General features: G+C 43.2%; 1 protein-coding gene across 1 annotated transcript in view; it reads right to left on the reverse strand.

The window, feature by feature from the left end:
* The window catches only part of NID2 (nidogen 2), a 56,646-nt gene extending 29,394 nt beyond the window's left edge, over nucleotides 1-27,252 (reverse strand). The window contains exons 1-7 of the mRNA XM_063290541.1: nucleotides 26,981-27,252; nucleotides 23,856-24,161; nucleotides 14,207-14,433; nucleotides 6,846-7,552; nucleotides 2,551-2,700; nucleotides 1,089-1,334; nucleotides 540-740 (exon numbers count right to left, since the gene is read on the reverse strand). Of these exons, the coding sequence (XP_063146611.1) occupies nucleotides 540-740; nucleotides 1,089-1,334; nucleotides 2,551-2,700; nucleotides 6,846-7,552; nucleotides 14,207-14,433; nucleotides 23,856-24,161; nucleotides 26,981-27,181 (2,038 nt within the window). The 5' untranslated portion in view covers nucleotides 27,182-27,252. The remainder of the gene's footprint in view (nucleotides 1-539; nucleotides 741-1,088; nucleotides 1,335-2,550; nucleotides 2,701-6,845; nucleotides 7,553-14,206; nucleotides 14,434-23,855; nucleotides 24,162-26,980) is intronic.
* Between the last annotated feature and the right edge of the window lie 317 nt (nucleotides 27,253-27,569).

Here is a 27,569-nt window from a genome sequence, read left to right on the forward strand (position 1 = left end):
AATGGATATCACAAAAATTTAAATTATCCATGGTGCCCCTGTGAGTTTGCTGCCGCGCCCTGGGGCACTGCAGGGTACAGTCTGGGAACTGCAGTGTTAGAAGATCAATGCAGTCTTTAAAAATGATGCGATCACATAGCATTATTTTTGTCAGCATGAAAAAAATGGTGACACTTAAAATATTGTTTGCACTTACAGAACTAACACTGATTCCTCTCCTTTTTAAAAGAAGATTCATTCATGCTATTTTTTTATTGTTAGAGAATGAAAAGCAGCTTAAGAAACAAAATGAAACGATAACAGTTTGCTGCACAGTAGCTAATTTGCTTGATGGAGGATGGAATTTTCACCAACATTTCACCAACATTAGAAAAGCAGAAATGTTAACTAGCGCTTTGAATTTCTCAACCAATTTGCAAGCCGTGGGATTCTTGTCTAAAAAATCTATCTTAATGGCAAGCTTGTGAAGAAAGGTTGACTTTGACAGCACAGCCTGCTTCCAACAGAAAAATGATTACTCATACAGCAATCAATCATACCTGAATCCAAGTAATGGTAGATCTCTTTATACGGTGCTATGTGGACTGTAAAATTCTCAGGAATATAAGGCACTCGCCCTTGAATTTCAGTCCTAACACTGAGGTAATTTTCTGCATCCAGACCATCAGCTGTTTGCTGGACAAAAACTTTTTCTTCTCCTGGATAGAATGTAGCTTCCAAACTGTGAGTGAATTTAGCACCTGAGGAAGAGCGTTGAGAGAGGGAAATAATGAAAACAATAAGTCCAGCATGAACACACTTTATTTTATGTCAGTCAAGTGCAGTATCAGCTAAAGTACAGGGCCAGACCCGGAGGGATGTGCTTCTAGTCTTTACAATTGTGTCTAGAAGGGTGAAAGTAGAAGCACATGAGTACACTTCACAGCTCACTACATCTCCCTATAATGAGCAGGCATGAAATAGGAAAAAACTAGGCAACATTGTACAAGATAGATACATTTTAAGAATTTGATGTTTCTTGGCACAGATGTGTTTGTATGGAGACCACAGAGCCTCATCTGTTTGCATGAGGGCCACGTTCTACTCACCAGTGATGCTGAAGCCATTTTCATAGCCAGGTTTCTCCAGAGCAAAAAGCCAGCCAAAGAGGCCCCCAATGGGTGCCAATGGCATCAGTGATGAGGCAGCTGGCTGAGGTACGTGGCTGATAGCAGTGTATGCTCTCCCATCATTGCTAACAATGTAAGCGTGGAGGTCGACGTCACTAAAACGAACCGGTGTCTGTCCTACCAGGAGGTTTCCTCTCACTTTGCCATTTAGACGATGAGCAGCTCCTAAGAAGCAAAAGCATAATCATCTAGCCAAGGGCCAGAATATCCCAGAGATGGCCATCATCAAAGTTTTTACACAGGGAAATCTGTTTCGTGGGTTAATATCTATACCACAGTAGAAGAAGAGGATTTTAAAATGCCAAAACTTTAAAACCCTTAACTGGAAGATCTTCCATGAAAGGGCTCCCAAACCATGCTAAACCCTCAACCCAGGTCAACAAAACACATTATATGCTAGGCCCAAACAAATAAAGCAGGTTATGGCTTAATACCCCAACCAGATTCACAAAACACATTAAGACAATAGCCAAGTTCCAATAATACACTGAGCCACCAACTACCAATCTCATTTTACTCCAGTTTTGTCTGTTGCGCCAACTCAGCCATTGTGTATAACTAAAAGAGTGCAACTATCGCCAGCATAGTGTGTTAGAACTGTAATTCCTCAAATACCCCAGCCAGCATAGCTAAAAGGAATTCAGGGACTGGAGTCCCAACGCATCTTGTGCATCTCTTGTGGAAGAAGGCTATTCTCATGAACACTGCACGGAAGAAAATCCCATCGCTACAGGGAAAGCTTAAAAAGGCTGTACCAAAATTCTCCTTGCCATTTCTGGAAAAAGTGGCCTCTGTTTTGCTACCTTTTTCTAACATGCTTGAGAATTTCTTTACACCATTTCTTCTGGCGGTATTTTTGAGCTGGCTTTATGGTTAGAACAGGCAAAGGGAGCTGCCGCTAGTACTGTGGCTTTCTATCACACATCCTTCCGTCACTCTCTTCCCCCACCCGCCCAATCTGAATAGAACAAGTACAAGGAGTTCCCTCCAGATGTTTTCCTTTGGGACTGGACTGAAGCATGGAAAGGCAGGGGGATCGCTTCAGAGATGATTGTACAATGGAAGACAGGACATTCACACATCCCTTGGCTTATCTGTTACTATGGAAGTGCAAGAACACCACCCTCCAGTCATGAGAACTTCACCAAAACCCCTTCTCCTTGTTTTTCTGCACACCACTATACCTAAGCTTTAAAACAAGCTGAAAATCACTTCTTCAACCTCTGTGTGTCAGAGGAAATGTTTTAATTTTTCTTCCTACGTGGCAGAATTATTCATGCTGGGGTTGCACACATCTGCCCAAGGAAATACAGAGCTGATACAGAGACTTTTCAGACCCCTGACACATCTCAGTGGCATCTAGAAATGTGAATGGACATACCTTCGGGCAAGCAGTGCCTGCCATTCCCATAGAACTTGGACTGGCAGTGACAGCAGAAACCGGTGCTATAATCTGTGCAGAATGCATTTGGAGAGCATTGGCTATGGTGATCCTCACACATTTCCACATTGGCAGTGCTGTATGTGAATACTAAAGGGAAAAATATATTGTTACAAGGGAACTAGACCAGTCTTCTCTGATCTGATGCCACCAAATGGTTTGGAAGGACTCCCGGATTTCTCCATCAACCTTCTCAGGTTGCACAAGGATGCTCTTCTGCATCACGCTGGCCTACCACACAATGGTCAATATTTGTCTTGCAGTTTGAGTGAGCAACCTTCCCAGTGGCCACACTTACAAGGCCAAAACTTTTCTGCAGTTTTTTCCCCCCTTTGGGGAGTTTTCCTTAGATTTCTAAAAGACATTTAAAACTTGTTTGTTTGATTGAGTCTGAGAATAGAGGTGCTTCTCTGATGGGGGAGCTGTGCTTCCGGAATGGTCATGGTGACAGGCTTCTATGACTTTTATGTTGTACATTGTATAATGTATTCTAAATATTCTAAATAACTGTTTAATATTCTTTTTTTTTAATCTGTTCAATTGTGTCTGATTCTCAGAGACTGCCTGGACAAGTCCCTGCAGTTTTCTTGGCAAGGTTTTCAGAAATGGCTTGCCATTGCCTCCTTCCTAGGGCTGAGAGAGAGGGACTGGCCCAAGGTTGCCCAGATGGCTTTGTGCCTAAGGCAGGACTAAAACTCACGGTCTCCCGGTTTCTAGCCTGATGCTTTAACTACTGCACCAAACTGGCTCTCTGATATCCTATAGTAAATTGAATATATTACATTAAATTAAATCCTATTACTCCTTAGAGCTGAGGTGCCTAGGTTTGTAATATGTTGATTTTATAATTTTGTATATTTTCAATAACTGATATTTTTGTTCCACACTTAGTTTTTAAGTGTGATGTAAATAACAAATTATTATTATTATTATTATTATTATTATTATTAGTCAACAGTTTCCAACATGAGCTTTTGGCATTTTGAGTTGAAATTACAGGAGAGGTTGGGAATCTTTGCCAAAAATCTTGCAAGATTTCATATGGGAACACCAAACTCCTGCGAGATTGGGAATCTCATGAAATTTCAGCTGTGTGGGGAAAAAAAATCTACTGGAGGGCTTCAGTCCTTGAATCTCACTGTATCTCTCACTCCTTGCCTAATCCCAAAGGGCTCTTACACTTTGAACAGGAATTGGGACACGTGACAATGAGCAGAAGACAACTGACTGTATTCAAAAGCAAAGCCAAAATATTCTGACTTTACATGTTCTAGTCTGCTTGTCTTTTGGGCAACTCAGAGTATATGTTTCGCCTAGAAAGCCTCCATCACGCCTCCATCAAGACAGTGACCTGTTACAGGGTGAGAAGTTCACCTCTTCCTGGCACAGATTTTTTTTCCTTTTTCTTTTTAAGAGGAAAGCCTGAAGCATTTTGAAATGTTTGGGTACTAAAATAAATGTTTACTCCTAATAGAAATAACTGTTAGAGGAGTGAACAACTGATGGTACTCTCCAGATATGATGGACTTTACTTCCTGTATCCCAAATCAGCTTGGGAATGATGGAAAATATAGCCCAGCACTTCCCATCAACGAGATGGGAAAGTTAGTAAGAATAGTTCATCTAACCTATGCCAAGCTTACAGGGAGCTGCTGTGTCTGTGTGCTCATCATTCATACTTCAGTTCATACAGAACGAAGTGTCGCTAACTGGAACACACGTTAGGAAATGTATCTTGCCCATGTTTAAAGAGCTGACAGCTGGACCATTTCTGAGCACTATGTAAAATATTGTTCATTTCTTCAAAGCTCATCCCTACTTGAGACCTGGGTATTTGAAGGTACATGTTCCCCCATAGAAGTCTGTCAAACTATAGCTTTTGTCTTCATCTGAAGCCCTCTTTAAGGGTCCTGCCATTACATGAAATTAAGCACTTCTCAGTTGTGACATCTCTTATATGAAGCTGGACCCCATCTAACTTTGATAAGCTTTTGCTGCCAAGCAAATCTTTTCCTGTTGATTTGTTTTCATTTCATGCACTTTCAAGCCACACAGCAGTTCTTCTGCTGCTGTTATTGGCTCTGCAGTCCTTCACTGTTTTTTTTCCCTCACTTTAAAATAAATTTTATTTATGGATCCCTACAAAACTTAACACAGCCTTCAGAGCTTTGCATTTGAACCTTACATTATAAATATATCAAGAAAAACTTTTTAATCCTTTACTTATTGGTCAATTTGTATGTGACCTCAACTGCTGGGTGATTCTATGTGGCTTACACCACAGAGTTAAAAACATCATTAAAATAACAGCTAATTACAAACAGCCAAGTCCAGAACAGTACATGGTACACATTGGTAGGAGAACAACTCAAACACCTATCCCACCAAAAACTACCATTTGGGAGCAGGTCCCTCCAGTCTACCCCAGGGCCTGACAAAAGTGAAGAGATCTTTGTGGAAACCCAACAGGAACAGGGTCATACAGATTCCATGGAGCACACCATTCCACAGGATAGGCATGGCTACTGAGAAAAAACATCTCCTTGGTCCCAAAAAGTGGCAAGGCTTGACAGCTGGGACCTGGAGCATGCCAAATTTTCCAGATGTTACCAGTCGGGGAGAAACAACAGGAAAAAGATGGTCTTGTATGTAACCAAGATTCAAACCATGAAGGACTTTAGAAGTAGACCAACACTTTGAATTGTACCTGGAAGCCCACAGGTAGCAATGCAGCTCACAGAGCAGTGGTACCCATAACAACCTGTGCATTCTGAACCAATAACTTCTAAGTGTCTTCAAGGTTAGCCCCCTGTTGGGCAGTACAATAATCTAAACAGGAGGTAATTAGGGGATGAGTAACTGTGAGAACAGCCTCCCAATCCAGGAAAGGACATAATCAGCACACAAGATGGATCTGTGCAAACAAGTGAGACTTGCTCATTGAGTGGAGCCAAGAGTCTCACAAATTACATACCCGTTCTACCTGGGGCAGTGCCACCCTCTCAAGAACTAAAGACAGTAAATCATTGTGAAAATCAGGTCCTTGAAACGAAAGCCACTCAATCTTGCCAGGATTATGCTTGAGCCTGTTCCCCCCTCCCTCATCTAGACCCTTATGGCCTCCAAGCATCAGGAAAGGACCTTCACAGCATCACTTGTTTAGCCTGAGGTGGAGATGTAAAGCCGGATATCATCTGTTACTGATGACATCTGATGCCATGCCAGCAGATGACCTTGCCCAGTGGCCTCATGTAGATGTTAAATAAACAGATTAACAGACCATTACAGATCAAAAGCATGCAGCCCAGGACTGTTGCTACTGGTGACCTAAAGGAAGTGTCTAAGCTGCGTTGAACCACGCACAAATGTATTTTCTCCATGCCCCAAGGTCACACTGGACCTGAGAGTGACCTCCTTGGGGAGAATCTTTGCTAAATAGAAATCTGCATTATTTATAAATAATCCAACAGCAAAGAGTGTGGCCTGCTAAATGTTTGGCATTCCTAATACTCAGATTCAGCAGGCCTTAAAAAATGGAGGCTTGCTGAGTTTTTTGGAAGCCACTATTTAAACATGCACATCATCTCCAGTCAATCATTTGAAGCACAAAACCGAGAGGGTGATAAGGGAGCTAACTGCAGTGTATTGGTGAACTGATTGCATACAGAGGATGATATTTAGAACATTATGACTGAAATATAACTTCTTGTGCATGCAAGTTACTAGTACATAGCATTTCTCAGCTGCTGGATATCCTGTTCCATTATGTAAAAGTTATAACCAGCCAGGCTCCACCTCTATTTCTAAATGGATCATTTTCAACAGCCAACATGCTAAATATCCACAACCTGGCTTGTTGTATGTCCCTGCGGGCTGCTATTCTTGCCAGCTATCAGGGCTTCCTAGAAGTTTGCATGTTTGTTCATTTGCTTATTTGCTTGGGCTCCTAGATCACTTCAATCATGACTGATTTAAGTAGCTTATATTCCTAATTTACAGTAACAGGGTTAAAACCATAGCCATAGTTAAGAACAATAATTCTTTCACATCATACTGTGCCAAGGAACAACAGCCAAAGATACTCAAGCCCTGAGACTTGTAGGGATTTTAAAGGTGACAGCCACCACTTTGAACTGGTAATTCATGCAGCTCTAGCAGTAGAGTTTCAAACATGATTTAGAGATCAGAAGGTCAGAATATGAGGACTAGGTTATTAAGAAGTCTTGTGAACTTACCATCTGGGTTGAAACTAACATCCTCATTTATACCAATGACCCGTCTCCTGGAGCTGAAGGGAGGGATGTGATCTGGGAAGCTTTCAGGGATAACTTCACCCTCTGGGTAGACAGGAAAGTGTTCTGTTTCTAAAGGGGAGCCTCTCTTTTCTTCTTGAGGCAGTAGGGTATCCTCATTGCCAGAGTGTCTCAGCAAGGTGGCAGTGACTGCCTCAATTGGGCTCTCATAAACCGTAGGTAAGGATGGAGTCCTTTCTTCAGAAGATGGTGCAGATGGCACTTCCTCTATTGAATACAATGAGATAGAATCCAGGACAGAATAAGGTGGAGGATGTCTAGATGCTGGGTAATGAAATGCAGATTCCAGTTCTAAATCCTGTTCAGCACCAGAAGACCTTGGCTTGCTATGATCAAGTTCATCATGAGGGTTTGGTCCAGTGCTGGCTCCCATTTCAGGAGCCAGCTTAGTGGGGCTTACAGGCAAGTACTCAAAATCATCTTCAGTCCCATCATAGAAGGGATCTGCATAATCAAGGGTTGAGTCAGGATATTCAGCCCCCAAGGCACGGTGATCAACTGAGCTGCTCTCTGGGCTTCTTGGAGAAGGAGAAAGCTTCCCGCCCACTGCAGCTGGGATCACATTATCCAATGGGGAAGTGCTGCCAATATGGAAAGCCCATAGGCCTGGGATCCCTGCATTGCTGATCCTACATTAAGACAGAATAAAAGTTAGAGACAGGCATGGTATGAACTAAATATTAAATTTACCAGAAAATAACACTAGTTTTCCCCACCCATAAGAAAAATGGGAAGACTGCCTTAGATTCCAAAGAATATAGTATAGATGAATGGGGGGTGGGGGGAGTTCTATCTAATCTTTCTTTTTTCAGAGATGGAAAGGACTGTTTCAAATGCAGGGTCTTCTTCCTATCAGGTAAAAAAGTTACACTTTGTGGAGTGCCAATGCACACTGAAATAGAAAGAGAGACAGTACCTGCACACACAAACACACACAAAGCACATACATATGGACATATACATTCACATACACGAGTTTGGTGTAGTGGTTAAGGCATCAGGCTAGAAAACGGGAGACCACGACTTCTAGTCCCACCTTAGGCACAAAGCCAGCTGGGTGACCTTGGGCCAGTCCCTCTCTCTCAGCCCTAGGAAGAAGGAGACACTAGTAAACCACTTCCAAAAAACCTTGCCAAGAAAACTGCAGGGACTTGCCCAGGCAGCCTCCAAGAATCGGACACGGTTGAACTGATTAAAACAAACAAACAAGAAGCTTTGGGTCATTTGAATTCCAACAGCAGGTAAAAGTATCTAGGAAAAAAAAAACATTAACAAGGGATGGATGAGCAAATACCAAAAGGGTGTAAAAGAAGAACTATGGCAGAATCAAACATGGATGATCTAGTCCTCCATCTTATTTTCCCCAGGGCCTACCCAAGTATCATTGGGCACTAGTATGGGAAAAGCTGGTTCATTTCTCATTTGGGGGGCAGCTAGCATAGCCTTATACACAAGGTTGCTATCTAATAAGTTATGACACAAGAGGGAAAGGATATTAGGAACAAAAAGGAAGATTGAGACAACCTAAAAATCTCTTAATGCTTTGGAAGTAAAGTTCTATCATATGGTACAATCCTGGAATGATAATCACCCAGAGTTGTTTTTATTTATTTATTTATTTATTTCACAATTTTATAGACTCTCTACTTCCATAAAAATCTGCAGAAGATGGACTTCTGAAGACACCCCTGCTTAGAGACTATGATGTTCTCTTACATCATTCCTAAGCAAAGAAATTCATTTGTCCAAGAACTTTATTTGATCCCTGTCCTATTTACTTTTAGAAGGGTAAGACACAGCTCTTTAATTTAGCTCTTTAAATGGTTCTAATGGGGATTTGATTGTTGTTTTATTATTTTTAACAATGTTTTTAAATGTGTGCTTTCACATTTGTTTCTGTATTTCCCTTTGTTCTTGCTGATGACCTTGAACATCCATTTGAGATAGAAGGCAAGGTACATATCAAGGAGTAGAAACAAGTGTAACAATGAAAAGGAAGAGAATGGACGCTCCCCATCCACAGACACCCATATCATATTACTAACTGCAGTAGTAGCTGCAGGCCTCATTAAGAGAGAAATATTGACATGGGAGGAAACCATCTGATCTGGATTAGCCATACAACTGAACCACCATATAGCACAGATGCAACCAGGTTCCAAATTGTAGGGAGAAATCAATATTAATATGCACATTAAGGTTTACTGAAGTACAGAATAGTTGAAGGCATCAAGGACAAGGAAGCAAAAATTACCAATGGGCATGTGGGGAGAGAGAGAAATCATAGAAAGTTGAAAAATCAGCATCCAGATACTACATAATTGTCCAGGGAGAAAAGTAATTGGAAAGGCAGGAAAGAATCAAGGATTAGAAAATTAGGAAAGAATCAAGGGAACATCTGATATGGGGCCAAGGTCGGGGGGAAATGTGATTAGAAATGGGACAACTACTGAAGGAAGAGATGCAGAGAAGCAAGGATTCCCTGCTGGATTTCCTACCCTTACTTGGGTTAAGCAACCAACTAGATATAATTAATATAATTAATTGCTAAGATATGGATGGGTGGGGTGGTGTAGGGAGGGACTGACTTTGTATTTATTTGTAGTTATTCCTTCTGTGTTCATTGTGCAAAACTTTGAATAAACTTTGTTATCAAAAAAATAACTGGCTAAATATTTAGCTGTAAGTTCCTAGCCTATCTAAACAAATCAAATATCCTTTGTAAAAGTTTATTTAGCAGTCTCTCGTTTTCCATTATTTCTGCAGATGCCTCTCAAGTCAGCCAGATCCAAGAGAGAGAACAGCTGGTTTCTGATAGTGGGAAATGTATATGGCAGCTGTTATTATACAAACTTGACTCCTTGCAGTGATCAAGTTTCAGTGAAAAATCTAAATCTTCACCTCCCATGCTCTCTTCAAACTCTTTAATGCTTAACCCAGGCTGTTAAGAAGTTTCAGTGCTGCAAATATGCACCTCTTAATAAGATATTCCACTGGATTGCCTTGACCCTCTTCATCCTTCTTGAAAAGCAGCTTTCCCACCCTAAAACTTTCCAGATATAATGGACTATAAAACCCATCATCCCTAGCCATCATGATTAGTGACCATGGAGCTGGGAATGAGACAGAATTCAACATTTCAGAAGGGCACCAGATTGAGAAAAAAAGTATTTTTATTTTTATCCAACAGACCAGTGTTTCTTAACCTTGGCAACTTGAAGATGTGTGGACTTCAAATCCCAGAATTCCCCAGCCAGCAAGTTGGCTGGGGAATTCTGGGGGTTGGAAGTCCACACATCTTTAAATTGCTAAGGTTGAGAAACACTACAACAGACTAACTGTGGAGAGGACCATCACAGACAGGGTAGAGGGAGACTTACCTAACCCATTTGATTTCTACCCCTCTCATACACACACATCCTGATGGCCACCATAGGGTGCTTTTTTTTTTCAAGTCAGAGACAGAAGCCTAGAGCAGGCCCATTTTTAAAAGTTGCCAGGGGACAAGCAAATGTGCATAGATTTGTTCATTTCCATAAGATATTCTGCTTCTTCTAGACACAGTAATGACTAGCTCGTTTCCCAGTGAAAATTCTTTGGGTACTGGATCTTTACTTGGTGTCACTGTTTTTGGTTTATTAATTATAATGGTGTCTCACCTGTGGATGACACCAAGTCATAGAAGATAGTGACAATTTACACAGGGCTGCAACTAGGGTCTGTGTCACCCAGGGCAAACATGGATTCTGCGCCCATTTTGGCACCCCCCCCAGCACTCATTTTGGTGCCACCCCAGCACTCATTTTGGCACCCCCCCAGCACAGCACCTGGGGCACATGCCCAGTTGCCCCCCCCCCCAGTTGCGGCCCTGGATTTACTAACCCTGCCTTCCCATACTAGATAAATGGGCAAAAAATAGCAAAGCATTTTCAAGATACGTAAAAGGTTTGAAGATGGCCATGGATGGTCAATTGTCAGACATGCTCTAATGCAGGGTTTCCCAACCTTGGCAATTTCCAAGTGTGCAGACTTCAAAACCCAAAATTTCACAGTCAGCATGGCCAATGATGAGAATTGTGGAAATCCACACATATCTGGAAGTTGCCACAATTAGGAAACATTGCTTTAGCAGATTCTACACCAAGCAGCAATTTGGAATAGATGACCTCTGTAAAGCTTCCAACTCTATGATCCTATGATAAAAAGAACCAGGATGCCTGACTACATGAGCTTTAGATCTGATCCTGTAAAATTCTTCTTATGATCTTTAGTCCATAAATCTTTTCCAAACCAATTTCCTTGCTGACGATCCCTTCCATAAAGGCAAGAGACACTATTTGTGCCAACTTTGCTTTTACTTTGGCACTAAATCAAAACATTCCTGTTTGCCCAGGGATTATAAATATTCAGCTCAATCTAAACAGATCTTGACTGGTTGATTGGTTGCTGTTTGCTAGTTGCATAGTTTTTATGCCTTATATTATATTTTTATAATTTTATGAATGCTCTGGGATCTCTTATGGATGATGAGGACACAGTCTATAAACATGTAGAGTAAATAAAAACAGAGGAATGAAACAGAGAAATCTAAGATGCGTAACTGGTGATTGATGATTGAACAGTTGATGTTAGGTATTGAGCAGAGTTGGGCTCACGCTCATTCTCCGTGAATCAAAAATGCACTCAAACTTTCCAATGGCTGCACATGGCAGATGGCAGAGTCTGACTTGTGGACAAGTTTACTTCCATATACATTTACCCACTACCACCGAACTGGTGTGACGATTAAGGTGTTGGGCTGGCACCAGAGACCCACATTTTAGTCCACTCTCAGCCATGGAAGCTCACTGGATGACTTTGGGCCAGTCACACTCGCACACCTCAATCTACTCACAGGCTATAGTAAAAATAGGAGTAGGGAGTGCTATGCATGCTGCTGTGATCTCCTGAACAAAAGGCAAGATATAAATCTAACAAACAAGCAAGTCAATAAAATGCATTTAAGATGGCATGACTTTTGCTGGAGGGTATCATTTCAAACTGCAGATCTAAATGCTTCCCATCTGAAAATATATTAATGGTGGGAAAAGAAAAAAAGGGTACCAGAGAAAATGCTAGTCTGTTGAAATAGCTGTGAGAGGCACTTCTCACACTGACAGGAGTGAGAGTTTACTGTTTTGTCAACAGAGGCAAAACAGTCTAGCTTCAGGAAAAGTGGGAAAGAATGGACAAGAATTGTTCCGCCCTAAATTGCCTATATATAGGAGTTTCATCCGAAAATAGGGCACTTGTGGGAATTCTTGCGCTTAGTCTTCCTTCTAATAAATGCCATTCATCAGAGCTTTAGGATTCTTGGACTAATTCTTCCAGTCCAGACTACAAGGAGAAAAGTCTGACTTTAGCTAACCACAGCAAAACATCTTTGACAGGAGGAAAACATACGTCACTTCATACAGTTCACTCTCTCAGAATGCACGTTATTAGGACTACCTATTGTCATAAAGCAGTTGCTTTTAAGGAAAAGACATTTCTCCTTCATAAGCACCACTTACTGTGTGCACATTACTAGAAAATTACAAGAGCAGCCCTGTTCTACAGTTGGACAAGGGTCCACCCATAAGCTGGGCGGAAGTAGAGGCTTGGTGAGGAGCAACCTCACCCATTTCCTTCTATCAAAGAGAGGCTTTGAGATTGGCCACACCCACCAGGGCAGCCATTTTGTAAGCAGGCAAGCCTCCTCAGGCTATCCATTTTGGAAGAGTTCCCACAAACACTCAAATGTGTCTACCGCTATGGTGTCTGTTGGGAGGGTGTCAAAAAAGGCAAGAGCCAAGATGGCTGTTGTAGCAGCGCAGCTGAAACCTCACCTCCTTATATGGGTGTACAACATCAACACATGAATAAAAGGGGCAGGGCTCTGGTCACACTGCTGTGACTGCCCTCTTGATTTGACACACACACAACACCCTGTAGATACCACTGGTCCACCAGCTCACAAAGTTTAAATAAAAGTAAATAAAAGGAAGCCAGGTGCAGCTGGAGGAACTTCACCTGGGCTACCTGTTTTATTTATCTGTTTATTTATGAAATGCACGACCACTTTATTATTAAAAGCAATCCCAAAGTGGGGTTCAAATATTTAAAGTTATATCTCTTCTCACAGGGGCTGAGCCATCAGGAACACTGAGCAAGGAGCAACCCATTCGCTTTCACTGTGGCAGAGAGAGGCCTTTTCAGATACCACAATTTACTCCCAGGTTTCAGTCAAAGGAGAGGGATTTGCTCCATTTTTCCCAAAATGTTTCAGATCAATATCAAGCTAAAGGTCATTCTCCCCAAACTTTGTTTCCTTTCACTGTCCAAATCTTTAACCATATCAGTACATCCCTAAGTGGCAAACTACAGGGAGCCATGGAGATAACCTTGGAGAAAGCAACCAGAAGTTTTTAGAAGAACAGCAGGTGCAGAAAAAGTATGTCTTAAGCCCAGGGGGTGGGCAAGGATGAGAAAGAGACTGACTTTCCCCTGACTCCTTAGGTAACATGGCTTGCTGGGAAACTCCGGGAGTTGAAGTCCACACATCATAAAGTTACCAAGGTTGAGAAACACTGCCTTAGGGTATAAGGTGTTGGAATCATCAGGGGTCAACTCAGCATTGTCTCATAAGAATAAGGGGGTCCTTCTAGTAAACGCATCTCTATTGTGCTTGTGGGATGTCACATGGGTCATCTGATTTCCACTTTCTTCTTCTTCTTGGGTTTGGGGATTAACAATCTCCATTACTTTTTGGCACACCTGCAAGCAGGAGGTGCTGCAGAATGCAGCTCTCGTCCTTTCATCTTGCTTGCATGTAGACATTTCTATTTCCATAAAAATGTCTACAAAGAACCAGTGATGATTAACTACCTTCTACTATGAAGCTACTTGTATCCAGATCTACTGAATAAATGTAAGCTATATTTTTTTCTTCATCTAACTACTGTGTGAAGACTGAATTTATTTCTGAACGTAATTAAGCTTAAATGTACAAGTTTTGGTTCACGCTTCTACTCTGCAAGATTGCTGTTAGCTGCTTGGAGTTCTTTTATTAACCTTTAAAAACTCCATCATAAGGGAGGGAGGGGAAGGAAAACACAGGCAGACTTGAAAGATTCTGTTACTAGAGCCTATCTCAATAACGTAGAGTTCTAACCTTCCTGTGGAGCCCTAATCTGGTCAGCCTTGTAGGGCTGACACAAAACACAAACACAAAGCATTATCCAGGCCTCACAGCAGCTACTTACTGATAGAGGTTTTTGACAGATTGTTCGCTGCTGGTGATGCTGAGGTAGGGTCCTTCCCGCCGCTGATAATCCCCTCTGCTGAAGCCAACTCGGGCTGGGAGCTCCAAGTGGACATTATAGGATTCCTTGGGACGTGTTCCAAAGAACTGGAGCCCATCTTCAGGATAAAGGAAAAGGGCGTAGGTGTCTGCATCATTATAGGCTAAGACAGCCTGGAAGGTGTTACGCTGCAAAGCAAATCAGCACAAAAAGAAAAGGAGGGGATCAAATTCTGACATCCGTAAGGGAGAACCCATGGATGAGAGCTAAATCTGGGTTAGTCCAAGACAGTGTTCCTCAACCTTAGCAACTTTAAGATGTTTGGCTGGGGAATTCTGGGAGTTGAACTCCACACATCTTAAAATTGCCTAGGTTGAGAAACATTGGTCCAAGAGGACAGCATCATAAAGGGAAGAAGATGTAGTTTTGTGGTTGCAAGCAAACACGGAATTCAGATCTCCCTTTTCCCATCAACTCACCACTCTATGACCTCACTCCTAGAGTCAGATTCAATTATACTGCCTCACTTCACAGGGCCATTGTAAAGATTTATGTGGAGGAAAGTTCATAAAGTTCTTTGAACCCATGTTCTCAAAACATTTTACTAACTCTGCTCTCTGCCCCCAATTCAATTAAGAAATTATCCTATTCCCTCCTTTTTATCTGCAAGTCTGTATTGTGTTTTTTTTTCTCTTTCACTTTGTTTGTCCCTGGGAAAGGTAATATGAGGTACTGAATCAATTAGTTCAATTTTCTGGGTTTGCATAACTCATTAAGCTAATATGTCCAAGAGTTTCCAGCTAGCTTACTATAGTACACCAGATTAAGAGGGGCTACTATAAATACTGAAAATATTGAAAATAAATACAATCATTTTTTAAAAAAAACTCCACTTAAGAAATAAGATCTCTGTCATTAATCATGGAGATTTCCCTTCCACTTTTTTCCCAGAGCTCAAGCCCTTATAAAACTGCCTTGCCTGTATCATTTATCTTTCTCTCCTCCTGTTTTATCTTCCTGGCCTTTAGTAAACTTTTTTTTCCCCAGCTACAAGGGGAAAAATATTTTGCTCTGTTTCATGATCACCCACTTGGGAACCAGAAGAGAGGTAGAGCTTCCATCCAGGCCAAAAACAGATGTGAGAGCTACAAAGCTTGATAACCAAAAAAGGAAGAAGATTTACTCAAATTTGCAGCCCAAAGTCTCAACCCAAATGCTCAGGTGGACATTGATTCTGTGACTAATTGACAAGAGGTTAAATCGTAGGCTTTCCATGTGCAACCATGGGCCTGACCATCAAGCCGTGTCATTCCTAAATAAAGAAAGGCAAGAAATAAGAACAGCAGAACAGTGCTAAGAACATATGAAGACCATTATAAAGAACCACAGAACAGGTGAAATTTTTCAACACGCTGTGCCCGTTGACTGCTACATCTTATCTGAACAGACTTTCTCCATAGCCATGAAGACCTTTATCCAATCGTATCTCATATGTTACTGAATAACTATTTAACTCTTGGCACCCCCTGACAGCATGGCAAGTTGGTGAGGGATCTGGGCATTGTAGCTCAGCATCCCCTGCGGGTGCCGACCTTCTAACGACCCTGACACAATGCAAGCAACAGTCAGACTGTATGTAAAAGTATATATCTGGAGACCTGGATGGCACCCAAGAACACAGAAACTGGACATCCTTAATGAAATTAGGAAGCTTCTGGCCAAAGTCTTTTTTTTTCCTTCTCAAAACATTGCTTTATAAGTGCTAAGTAAATAAATAAGAAGATAGTATCTCTTGACATATCCAGAGATTTGAATCCAGGCACTGAACACAGCCCAAATTAAGTCCTAGAAATCTAGCATCATTTTTAGTAAAACTTTCTGTTCATGAAGGAGCAGTTGCTGAACTCCATAGCAACCTCAGTCACATAAATCATTTTTAGTATTTCAGTGTCCATAACAACTATTTTTCTCTTTCCCAAAATGGTCATAGTTCTAAGGCACAGAAATCTAAGTAACCGGAGAAAGGCATTTGATTCATCTAACCTCCAGAACAATATGTGAGTATCTTAGAAGCCTTGCCGATGATGACGATGATGAGAGACTGTCAGTACTGAAACTGAGATTACACTGCTCTATCCCTCTAACTTGAGTTTGAGTTGAGTTTGCTCAATATCCAAGCTCAAAACCTTTGCATTCAAGGAAATCTTCCAATCCCTAGGTCAGTCTTCTCAACTGGATGCCTTCCATATTTCTGGAATGCACCAAGTTGGGGAAGAGTGACTCTGTCCAATAAATTACAACTGTTTCTTAGGAGATGACCATGCCTGAGACCCACAAGACTCAAATTCACGTTTTACAACACTGTTTGTGGCAGAAGAGAATGCCTCTCTTATATGTGGCCAAAAGGGCACCAGCAGTTAGAAAGATTATTCCCATGTTATAGCTTAAAAAGTGATTGCCATAATGTCACATGGATTCTTGAGAGCCAGTTTGGTCTAGTGGTTAAGGTGCTGGGCTAGAAACCAGGAGTCTGTGAGTTCTAGTCCCACCTCAGGCATGAAAGCCGGCTGGGTGACCTTGGGCCAGTCGCTCTCTCTCTCAGCCCAACTCGGTTCAATGTAGACTAGCCTCCTTGTGGTGCACCCTGGGCAACATGACTTGTCACAGCTAAATAGTCTACACATCCGGCTGCTGGACCTCACAAGGATTTTCCAGCAAGAAAAGCAGCATGAACACCAAACTGCTATGCCATACCATTAAAAAAAAAAAAAATGGATTCTTGAAGCATGTTTGTTTCACAAGAGGTGTTTAAAACAGTTTCAGCATCCCAATGCCTGACAGCTCAAACATTCCTCCAGATCAGTGTTGCTGGCTGGGGAATTCTGGGAGTTGAAGTCCACACATCTTAAAGTTGCCAAGTTTGAAAAACACTGCTCCCGATCATCTAATGGTCATGCCTCAACAACCCAGGAAGCACCTGTCATTTGTCCAAGCTAGCAAAAGACAGAATACTGCCCCTTCCCATTCCATGTACAAAAGATGGCTGGCTGTATACTTCAGTACTAGCAGTGGAAACAATGCAAGAAGCTTCTCAGAAGACACCTTAATGACTTTCCTGGACGCAGGGCTGCCAAGGAAGACAGATGCCACCCCTATCATCTGCTAGGAGGAGAGAGGAGTAGAAGGAAGTGCGCAGAGATCTTGTATACAGCTTTATATGTGCCACATGGCCTGGTCTGTTCTGCACCCTGTCTTGCCACCTCAGATACAGCAGAGTGCCCTCCTTAAGAGTTAAAGCAAAGTTTAACCCCGGGGAGTCCTTGGTGCTCTCTGAACTTGGTTGTTTGTTGCAGACATTTCATTGCCCGACTAGACAACATCTTCAGTGCTAGAAGGGAGTGGGCCTTACTCTCTGTTTATATACAGTAGCTTGCCCTGACAGTATTGGTGGGGCCGTTGTTCTCTCCTTGGTAGTTCCTCAACTAAGCTGTTGCTTACAGCTTGACTGTTCGTCTAAGTTGGTAGTTTTATTTTTTTATTTATTTGATTTCTATAGCCGCCCATCTCAGCAAGTGACTCTGGGCGGCGTACAACAATAAAGCCATAAAACAATTAAAACAATTATAATTAAAACAGTTAAAATATAAAATAAATACAGAATAAATATATATGGCTGCCAAGTGAGCAATGCATAGATATTAATACAGCCAAGAGACGGGACCATCCACACGCTCGAGGCCCCAGGCCCGGGCACAAAGCCAGGTCTTCACAGCCTTACGAAAGGCCAACAGGGTCGGGGACATCCTAATTTCTGGAGGGAGGATGTTCCAGAGGGCTGTTCCAGTTCCTCAGTTAGGATATTGTTTACTGCTTGATTGTTCATCTGGTGTTAATCCTGGTGTTAATCTTTGCTTATCTTGTTTAACCCTATCTCATCACAAGGCCACCCCCCAGGCTTGCGGCCAACACTTTTCATGGACAGAAAACTACCTCGGGCCAGCTCAGCTCAGGGCAATCACTCTCATCATTCTAAAGAGGAGCCAAACTATTTTCCATGGCACCTTGGAAAGGCTGTTAAGTTCTCCTAAAGTCTCCATCCCCCTTCATTCTTCCAGGAGAACAGAACTTTGATGCAGCTAACCAAGCAATTGCCTGCTCTGACAGATGGTTGCTCTTAAACTGTTAGGTAAAAGTCATCCACAGTACATCTCTCGGACACGTGGGGCTCAAACCCAGCATTTTCTCCATGTAAGGCACGTACACAACCACTGAGTGTTGACTTCTGGCTAGAGCTCCTTTCACGCTATTTTTTCCTAACAGGAACGGGATATTGTAAAGTAATGGAAAGATATTTGTGGGCTTCAGCCATTTGCTCTCAGCAGCAAGCAGAGATGAGGGAGGGGCTCTCATTTCACAGCTTCTGAGCATTTTCAGATGGCAAGCCCTCGTCATTCCTGCCAGAGTTATAAAGGAGGGATTGTTGTCAAGTGACACACAGGCAGACCTACGGAACTGCTGAGCTGTGTAAACAAAGCTAATTTGGACGAGTTTGGGGAGGGAGAGATCTGGGAGGAAGAACACAGGGGAGTTAAAAACCTGGCCAAACAAGGTAGGGAGGAGGAGGGAGAGAATTTGGCAGGAAGGCACTAAAGCCAAGCAGGACACTGTTTGGAATCTGATCTGCTGGAGAAGGTCTCCTGCAGAAATCCTTTTGCCAAGAATGAAAAGCATGCAGGAATCCTGCCACAAGCCACTCCTCTGTAGCTCTGATGTAGTGTACTGCAGAGGAGAACTTCCCTGGTGGATCTTCCCTGGTGGATCGTGCCCTTAGCAATCAAATGGAAGGTTAAAGAACAAACAAGGGTCACAATGAAACCAACAGCTTACAGAGAGCTTTCAAGGGGAAAATTGACAGATAAGAGGATCAAGGGACTTAAGGGTCAAAGGGCAACAGCAAAGGTCAGATTGATGCTGATTCCCAAAGCCACTCCCAATGGACTTTTGAGAGTGGGACACTTGTCAAAGGTGACACAAAAGGGGCACTTTCTACCACTCCTTCTGGAGGAACAACATTGTGGGGCTGAGGGAGGAGGGAAATGGGGACCAAAATTTACCACTATGCCCTATTAGAAAAGATTATACCTCTGGCTTGCGATTCCTCTCCTGCACCTTCTGTTGCAAATCTGTTCCCTGGTAATTCCTCACCTTCTTTCAACATACAAAGGCCCTTGCACTGATCAGACCAAAGGATTTCTTGTTCCTTATCGCATTCCTACTAATACCAACCAGACGCCAAGGGAAGTCCACCAGCTAGACCTTAACTCTGATGCTAAAATATAACTACCATGATCAGTAGCCAGTGATAAGCTCCAGGAATGTGTCTAACCCTCTTTTAAAACAATCCATGTTGGAAAGTTCCACTGATATGCAGCAAAATGCCTTCTTTAACAAGAGAGTGTGAGAAGAAATCTTCATTTTTGTCCATCTTCCACCATTCAGCTCCGCTGAATGACCTGAGATTGGAGTAAAAATAAGCATCTCCCTATTCATTTTCTCCTAATCATGCATACATTTAGATGCTTATCATGCATCTTATCATCTTATTCTCCTTCTTCCAAATCAGAGGGACAGGCTGTAGTACCAGGATCACATGCAACCTTAAACCCCTTCCCCATTGCACTGCTAAATTTCACCTTCCTGCCAATTTGAGATAGGAAAGACAAAAAACATTAGAGCAAGTCTAAAATAGGCTTGACATAATGTTGAAAAAAAACTCTTCTGTATACATCCCCCTTTTTCAGAGAACCCTAAAAGAGAAGCCAGTTGCACACACAGACATAATGCAATCCACTTAGCATCATCTATCCGTCTTTGATCCTCCAGGATTCACTGTGTGCGACCCCTGCCTACAAACTCTTTTCCCTCCATTGTTTTTAAAACTCAGCAATCCCAAAGTTTGTAGCCTTTCCTCATGGATTGGCATTCATTCCCTGGATCATTTTTTGTCCTTTGTTACATCTTTTCTGTTTGGACCTGCAGTGGTCAGAACTGGGCATGTTATTCCAGGTGTAACTGCACCACAGACTGATAGAAAAGCATTATGATCAGAGCAGTTTTATTTTCAGCCCCCTTTTAAAGACCTCCAATGTGGAGATTGTGCTTTACGCAGCAGCTGCATCCTGGCCTAATATTTTTATTTACCCACTCAGCATCCTTTTCTGTATCTGCTTTACTGGCCAAAGGCCACCGCTCCCTTTCTGCTACTAGTGGAGAAGCAATGACTAGAAGGCCACAGAAGGGAATAGACAGAAGAAGCTGCAGTCGCTTAACACCAGTTTCACCAGAGTTTGAAAATACACCACTAAATCGAACAAGATGTCCCAGATTGTGGGAAGAAATAAGCAAGCAAAGCTGCTTGTCCTGGGGTGTTCCCTCCTCCTATATTCATGATTTGTCTCAGAGCCACTTTGGACACTCCCTGATCATGCGAACTTGCTGCTGTTTGGAGCTTCTACAGCAACTACATAAGCATTTGAATGGGATCTGTGCTCTGGGACCTGAAGCTATACCAGGGCATCTCTTTTCAACACCAAATCTAAAACTGGAATATATGAAGGAAAAACAAAAATGAAGAGGTTCCTAAGCAGGTGCAGAGTTCATTTTTCTGGCCCATGAGTCACTAGAGAATCCTATACACAGAGGTACAAATGGGTGGGCTTCTGAATCAGAAAATGTCCTGCAAAGAGGCTGCAGCCTTGCCATCACCTTTTTCTCAAGCCGTGAAACACCATGCCCATTTCCAGGCATTTCAGAACATCTGTGCACAAGAGCCAACATTAGTAGTGCTTCCCTGGCATGCATCCACCATGTTTTTTGGAGACACCCATTCTCCCCTTTTCACCTTTTGTGCAATTGCTGTAACAGTCCTCAGCCAAACAGCTTTGAGCCTCCAAATAAAATGTGAAGCAGCTCACAGTTTGATTAATTCAAAATCCCCTTCCAGGACAGTCAGTTATTTGGCAACTGGAGTAGGGGCACAGAGTGTCCCATTTTCAGGTTCAAAAACTGGAAGGACATAAAGCTCAGGGCTTGATCAGAGGGAGTCCACAGCAAGAGGAGACAGCAAAGGCTATGGATTTGAATGCACAAGGTCCAAGGCTCAATCCTAGCCATTTCAAGTTAGGTCAGGAATGGAGAGGGTCTTGCCTGTTGGTCTAATCCTGCCTGCAAAATCGCTCATCCAGTCTTCTTCCCAAACAACTCTGGGCTTCACAGCATTGCACATTTCCCCCTGCATGACCTGCCCATTTCCATGCAAGAGGAGACAGTAAGGCATTATTCCCTAACTTCCAATAGAAGAGAATCTCCGTAGCTCAGGGTTGAACTGTGGAGCCCTTGGTGCTCTCTGAGCTTGGTTTGCTTGCAGACTTTTATTACCTGACTAGGTAACACCATCAGTGCTAGAGAACGCCACATTCCCTAACTTCTCTTGCAGATACGATGAACCTGACTGCACAACTTACAGCCTCATAGATGTTGCTGAACCACAATGCTCAACAGCCCTAGCCACAATGGCTAATGGTGGTAGCTGTACTTCAGCAACATCTGGAAGGGCACAGTGTGTTCATAAGTAAGGGATGGGGCTTCTGCAAAGGAGTGAGAGAACTTTACATCCAAATCCCCATCCTCTGGCATTCTCAAGTTTCCCAGGGAGATGGTGACCTACATGTAGGCTCTGAACCAGATTCACTTCATCATCTACAAAACTTATTCCTTTTTATTTTCTCTCTTTGGACATGTTCTCCAGGTGCCAGGTTCTTTTCCCAAACTGCTCAGGTAGAGAAGTGAGTCATATCCCTAAGCCACGGGGGCCAATGGTTTGAGGAACTGTACGGAGGTTCGTAAGAACTGCATGTACCTACTGATTATGGGAACCAAACAACGTTGAAGCTGGTGTATGATTCTTCAGAAGTCTCAAAAGGCACTAAGGCTGGCAGCCTGACCAAGTTTAGTACAGATTTTTTTTTAAAAAACTGGACCCTTTCAGATAGCAAGCTCCTATGTTTCTCCACATTTTAAACGCAAAGCCAGCTTTCCATGGACAGGAATGGCTTAGTCTTATTTTCTTTCTCTTTTTTTAATGTGGGTGAGTCCATTTTGAAAACAAAATACAACAAAACACATACCCACCCAATTATAGGAATTTTATTAATGTCTCTTTTCCACGTGCTATGGAAAATATGAAATGGGCGATTCCCTGCTGACATATAATTGAATTGTTTGGGGAAATCCACCCACCGTTCCCAACTACAAATGTTTAAGGCAGCAGTCAAGAGTTTTCGAAAATAAGAAATTATTTTCACTTCCTCCACTGAAGGGCCGTCTCTGCTGGCCCCAGAACGTGAGAACACTCCTGTTCTTTTCAGACAAGCATGCATGCCCCAAGGCCATAAACCAAAAAAGACTGCCACACAAAAGAGCCACCTTTAAATGTGAGAGAATAATTATAGTACATGGGAGTGATGATATTCACCATAATTTAATTTTAATGAATTTATATTTAATCATAGTTTGTTTTATCCTGGGCCTTCCTCCTTTTGGGAGGCATCACCAGCACGCCACACAAAGCCTAGTGGTCTAAAATAAAAACCTCTTATTTTGCGAATTCCATAAATGTAAAATTTTCTTACATGAGAACTTATTTCAATGCTACATGGAAAAATCTGAAAATCTGTTTTTTGTGCAAAGACATACTATACTAGGCCCTTTAACATCTACATTTATCAGTCTTAACCTCAGAAATGGGTTTATACTGAGGTCACATTATTTGTCCAGCCAGCTCAGTGCTGTCTGACTACAGCACTTCTCCAGGATCTTCCTTTCCTACAATCTTCTATTGACTCTTTGTCTGAGATTAAATCAAAGATCTTCTGCATAGATAATATGTGCTCTTGATGTTCCCTTATGAACCAACTCCATTATCGTTCTAAAAAAGTGGCATCTCTTTACCCCCGTGGGCTCACAACTTTAGAAGTCCCACTCAGAAGTCCTTCCTCCCTGCTTCTAAGATTTCATCTGGAATTTCAGATCTTCAGTATTGTCTATGCAATCTCAAAAGGACTATAAGCTTTCTTTCTTTTTTTTAAAGAAAAAAGTGATTCTCAGCTCTTTTCTGGGCCCAGTATCCCATACTTGCATAGCCTATTAACATAATACATACAATGTCCTTATCTTATTCCAAGCAAAATTCAGGGGTCTTGTTGACAAGACAAAGACATCTATTGACATCAGATTTCTCGCTCAATATCTATCTCAGCCTTTTAAATTGAGAGGAGGCAGGGTCAGGAGTCTGCTCTCTCAGTCCTGTCCCTCTGCCACCCTCTGTGGACACAGGCACTCTTGTTCAAGTGTCCCACATGACACCAACTTTTTACCTCCTTCTAAAAAAACGATCTTAGCAATCAGCTTTCTGTGTCTGATACTTCCTCTCATTTTCTAAATGTTTCACAGCATCCTAGCAACCTGGCCCAATGACTACAGCGTTATCTGCTCAGCATGCTATACAGATGGAAATCACAGGAAAGATAGATGTCCCAAAGCATCACCTCACCTGCTTGGAGGGTGCAGAGCTGTGGGTGACCTCTTCATAGGCTCCTACATCCTTCCAGGTAACAATGAAGGTATGGTGTGGGGCAAAGTTGGTGGCAGTGGGAAATCCAGCTTGGACAAACTGAGCAGCCTGTTCCAGGACTTCTCTGGAATCATCCAGACGGCAATAGATTTTACCTCGCCCACGGCTGGTGTCAATGTCTGATAGAAATGGAGCAATGGCAGGGAAATCTGTAGGGAAATCATCATCCACATACTGGGTCTCTCTGGGGAAGTCCTGAGTTGAAATGATCCCATTGGTCCCAACCTGTCAGAGCAGCAAATAAAAATATAGTGAGAAAAATCACATCCCCGTTTGAATGAGAAATTAATGATTTGCTGAATCCATTAAAGAAAGTAATCACATGTTAAAAATGCTTCAATAAAATACTGCAGAAAGTTTTTCACTCAAGGAGTTTCAAATATAACTATGAACAGTGTAAGACTGAATGTTCCAAGTCCTCCCAGCTCTCCAATCAAGACCAATGGTGTTCAGACTGGGGTTTCTCAGAAGCCTCTATCAGGAGAACTTCACTGGAAAGATCACTGATTATGGCCAAACATTGAGGTTTCTCTATGCTACCAACGTACAAGGGAGCATTAGGTTTCTTCCATGATACTCTTTCACTTTCATTTATGGTGGGTATTCTGACAGCTTGGATGACAACCTCCATTACTCCCAGTCTGCCCTGACTTAAGATCAAGAGTAAGATTCACTGGACCATTGACTCACTCCAGAAGAAGTTTCAAAATTTCTCACAAAGCACAGTGGCCATCTGCAACACGTGTTGCTCTATCCCTTAACATGGGAATTGCCAAACAGGCAGAAGAGAAGCCTTTCATTTGCTGTTATAGTTAATACAACAATAACTCATTACAACTAACTATAACTATTGGTGAAATGACTTCCACGTTGTACCACGTGAGACAAGGAGGTTGTGCTGACGAGTCATTGTCCCACACGGCATTACCTGGAAGTCACTTTACCAATAAACAGCAGTCATGAAAACCTGTACTTTGTGAATATATAAAAATAATTAAAGTGATCACTGAATCTTAGGCTGGGTTCCCCTAACATTCCACAGTAGATTAAGCTGACATGGGTGTGGGTAATCTATGATTCAGTGTGGTTTAGGAACCTAGCGATTGTCTAGGTATATTGTGTGAACAGGGCAATTATTCAAGGCATGCTACAGTTTGTTTATGTATTTGTTAGTTAAATCATCTACCTTTTCTCAAGAACTCAAGGCAGTGTATGTAGAACTCCCTCCTCTCATTTTTGCCACCTCCCTGTGAGGTAGGTTGGACTCATTGAGCTTCTGTGGTTAACAGTGGATTTGAACTTGGATCTTCCTGATGATAGTCCAATGCCTTAATGAGTTCACCATGCCGCTCTTTGGGTATAGTATGTTTTGTGAACACAGCAACTGAATGTTGCTAACTTGGGTTTGGAGTTTAGCATGTTGTGTGAACAGAGCCATAGAATTAGACAGTGCCTTGGAGATCCTATAGTCTAACCTTCTGTTCAACATGGAATCTACAACAGCAGAAGCGATGCTTGAACACCACCAGAGAAACACTTCAGAGAAGCCAGATCTTCTCCATTGTTATAATGGAGCCTCTATCTTCAGATGCAGTCTATCACTACATAATAGATGTGGGGAAGTAATGACAGAATGGGACCATTCCCTTCATTGCCCTGTTTATGAGTTTCCCAGAGGCAACCAGCTAGCCACAATTGAAAAGCAAAATGCTCAATCTGTTGGACAGATTTGTGATCTAGGATAGCTCTCTTTATAGACGTAAGGACTTCTCCAGAGAAATTAGTGTGAAAATCACTCAGTAAGTTAGAAAATATGAAATGTTCGGTTCAGGAATAAGCAAAGGCCCAAACAATACTTCCCACCTAACGTGAAAGCTGAAACAATGAGCGACGATGTATAACACAGCTCAAGGTTGGAAAGGCTGTACAAAGGAAAAGAAGCAGACGGTTTCTGTTAAAAACGGTTGCAACAGACAGACTTCAGGAATACAGGTGGAAACTGGGTGGGACTTTATCAAGGGGGTGCTTTTGGGGAGTCCACAATTCTCCTTGGACTTCCTGACTTAATTCTTCTCTAATCTAGTCTGTAGTTTTTTCCCCCTTTTAATCCCCATTTTTGGAGCTCTTTGCCATCAAAATCTTGCGGATGCCATCTCTGGCTTTAAGTCTGAAGCACAACTGCCTGACTAGATGATTCCTTCTCAATGTCCCACAAAAGGAAAGCTTGAGCACTTCAGAAATATATTCAGCCCAGGGCCGCAACTGGGCGGGGGCAAGAGGGTCATGTGCCCCAGGCACCGCGCTGGGCAGGTGCCAAAATGGGTGTGGAATCCATGTTTGCCCCGGGCGGGGGGGCACAGACCCTAGTTGCAGGCCTGATTCAGCCTGTGAGGAAAACTGGTTTTTAATGCCTAGGACAGAGCTGGATTCTTCGGCTGGGGTTTTTCGATTTACTGAGCAAGAATTGTACGGACTAATCCATAGCACTGGTTTTGCTAGAAGGCTGTTTTAAGGGTTTAGACCCCCAATCCCTCTAGCAAATACTGCCAGCCCTCAGGCATCTGAAACGAACCATGCGACATCTGCCATCATGTGGCAATGTGTGCCAAAGTTCAACGCCAGGGAGCACTGGAAGGGATGGCCCACTGGCCAGGCTGCTAACTTTGGAAGGCTCAAATTCGACACACCGCAGTGGGCCTCCTAGAGAGAACTTGGCCAGCGCAAAGAAGGGCCATTGATGTCCGTTGACCGAGCATCAGCCTGGAAAGAAATCTTCGAGGGAGACAGAGCCCCTATTAAGTGCCCAGGAATTTCGTGGGCAAATAGCTCAGGCTGAGCGGAGAAGTCTGCCGTCTGGACTGGGCACACGGCTGGGCTGGCTCCCTGCGCTGTCTTGCCCGGGCTGTTCTCTCTCACATTCTCCTGCTCGGATCGCCCATTTGCGGAGGAAGGGGGGCTGATCTTTCTCCCTCCCAGCCCCGATCCTCGAATCCCTCCAGGGCAGACGGAAGGGGGCCAAGGGCTGACCGTGCCTGCGCACTTACGTAGAGCTGACTGAAGAGGGTCTCGTAGAAAAGCAGCGGGCTGGGCAAGGGAACGGGCACGGAGGTCTCGTCGTCTCCTTCGGGCAGCTCCTGGTCCCCCCGGGGCCCCCCAAAGAGGAAGAGCTGCGATCGGGGCAGGGCAGCTCCCCAGCCCAGCAGCCGCAGCAAGAGCAGAGAGAGGAGCGGCGCTCTCCCGAGCATGCTTGTGCTTGGCCCCCGCGATGGACTCGCTCCTCCCGGGCTGGCGCGGAGTGCGAACCACGAGTCCCAGCTCCGCGAGCCACTCCGCATCCCACCCCTGAGTTCCCAGGGCTGGCCCTGGGCGGGGCCGGAGGCGCCTTCCGCGCGTCGCCATTGGCTGCCCGCCGCCCGGCCGATGACCAATCCCTCCCGACGAGCGGCTCCCCGCGAACATCTGGATCTCGTTAACCGCTCCTCTGGCACAGCGACGCCGCCCTTCGAAGGCCCTACCCGCCCGCCGCTAGCCGGGCCCTCTGGAGCTCGGGGACGCGGTCTCGGATTCGGGCAAGTCCTAAAAGGTTCCCGTTCCCTTGGTGTGTCTGGATTCCGTTTCTCTCGACGCGGCTGG

Source organism: Candoia aspera, chromosome 1 (genome assembly GCF_035149785.1).
Source record: "Candoia aspera isolate rCanAsp1 chromosome 1, rCanAsp1.hap2, whole genome shotgun sequence".
NCBI lineage: Eukaryota > Metazoa > Chordata > Lepidosauria > Squamata > Boidae > Candoia > Candoia aspera.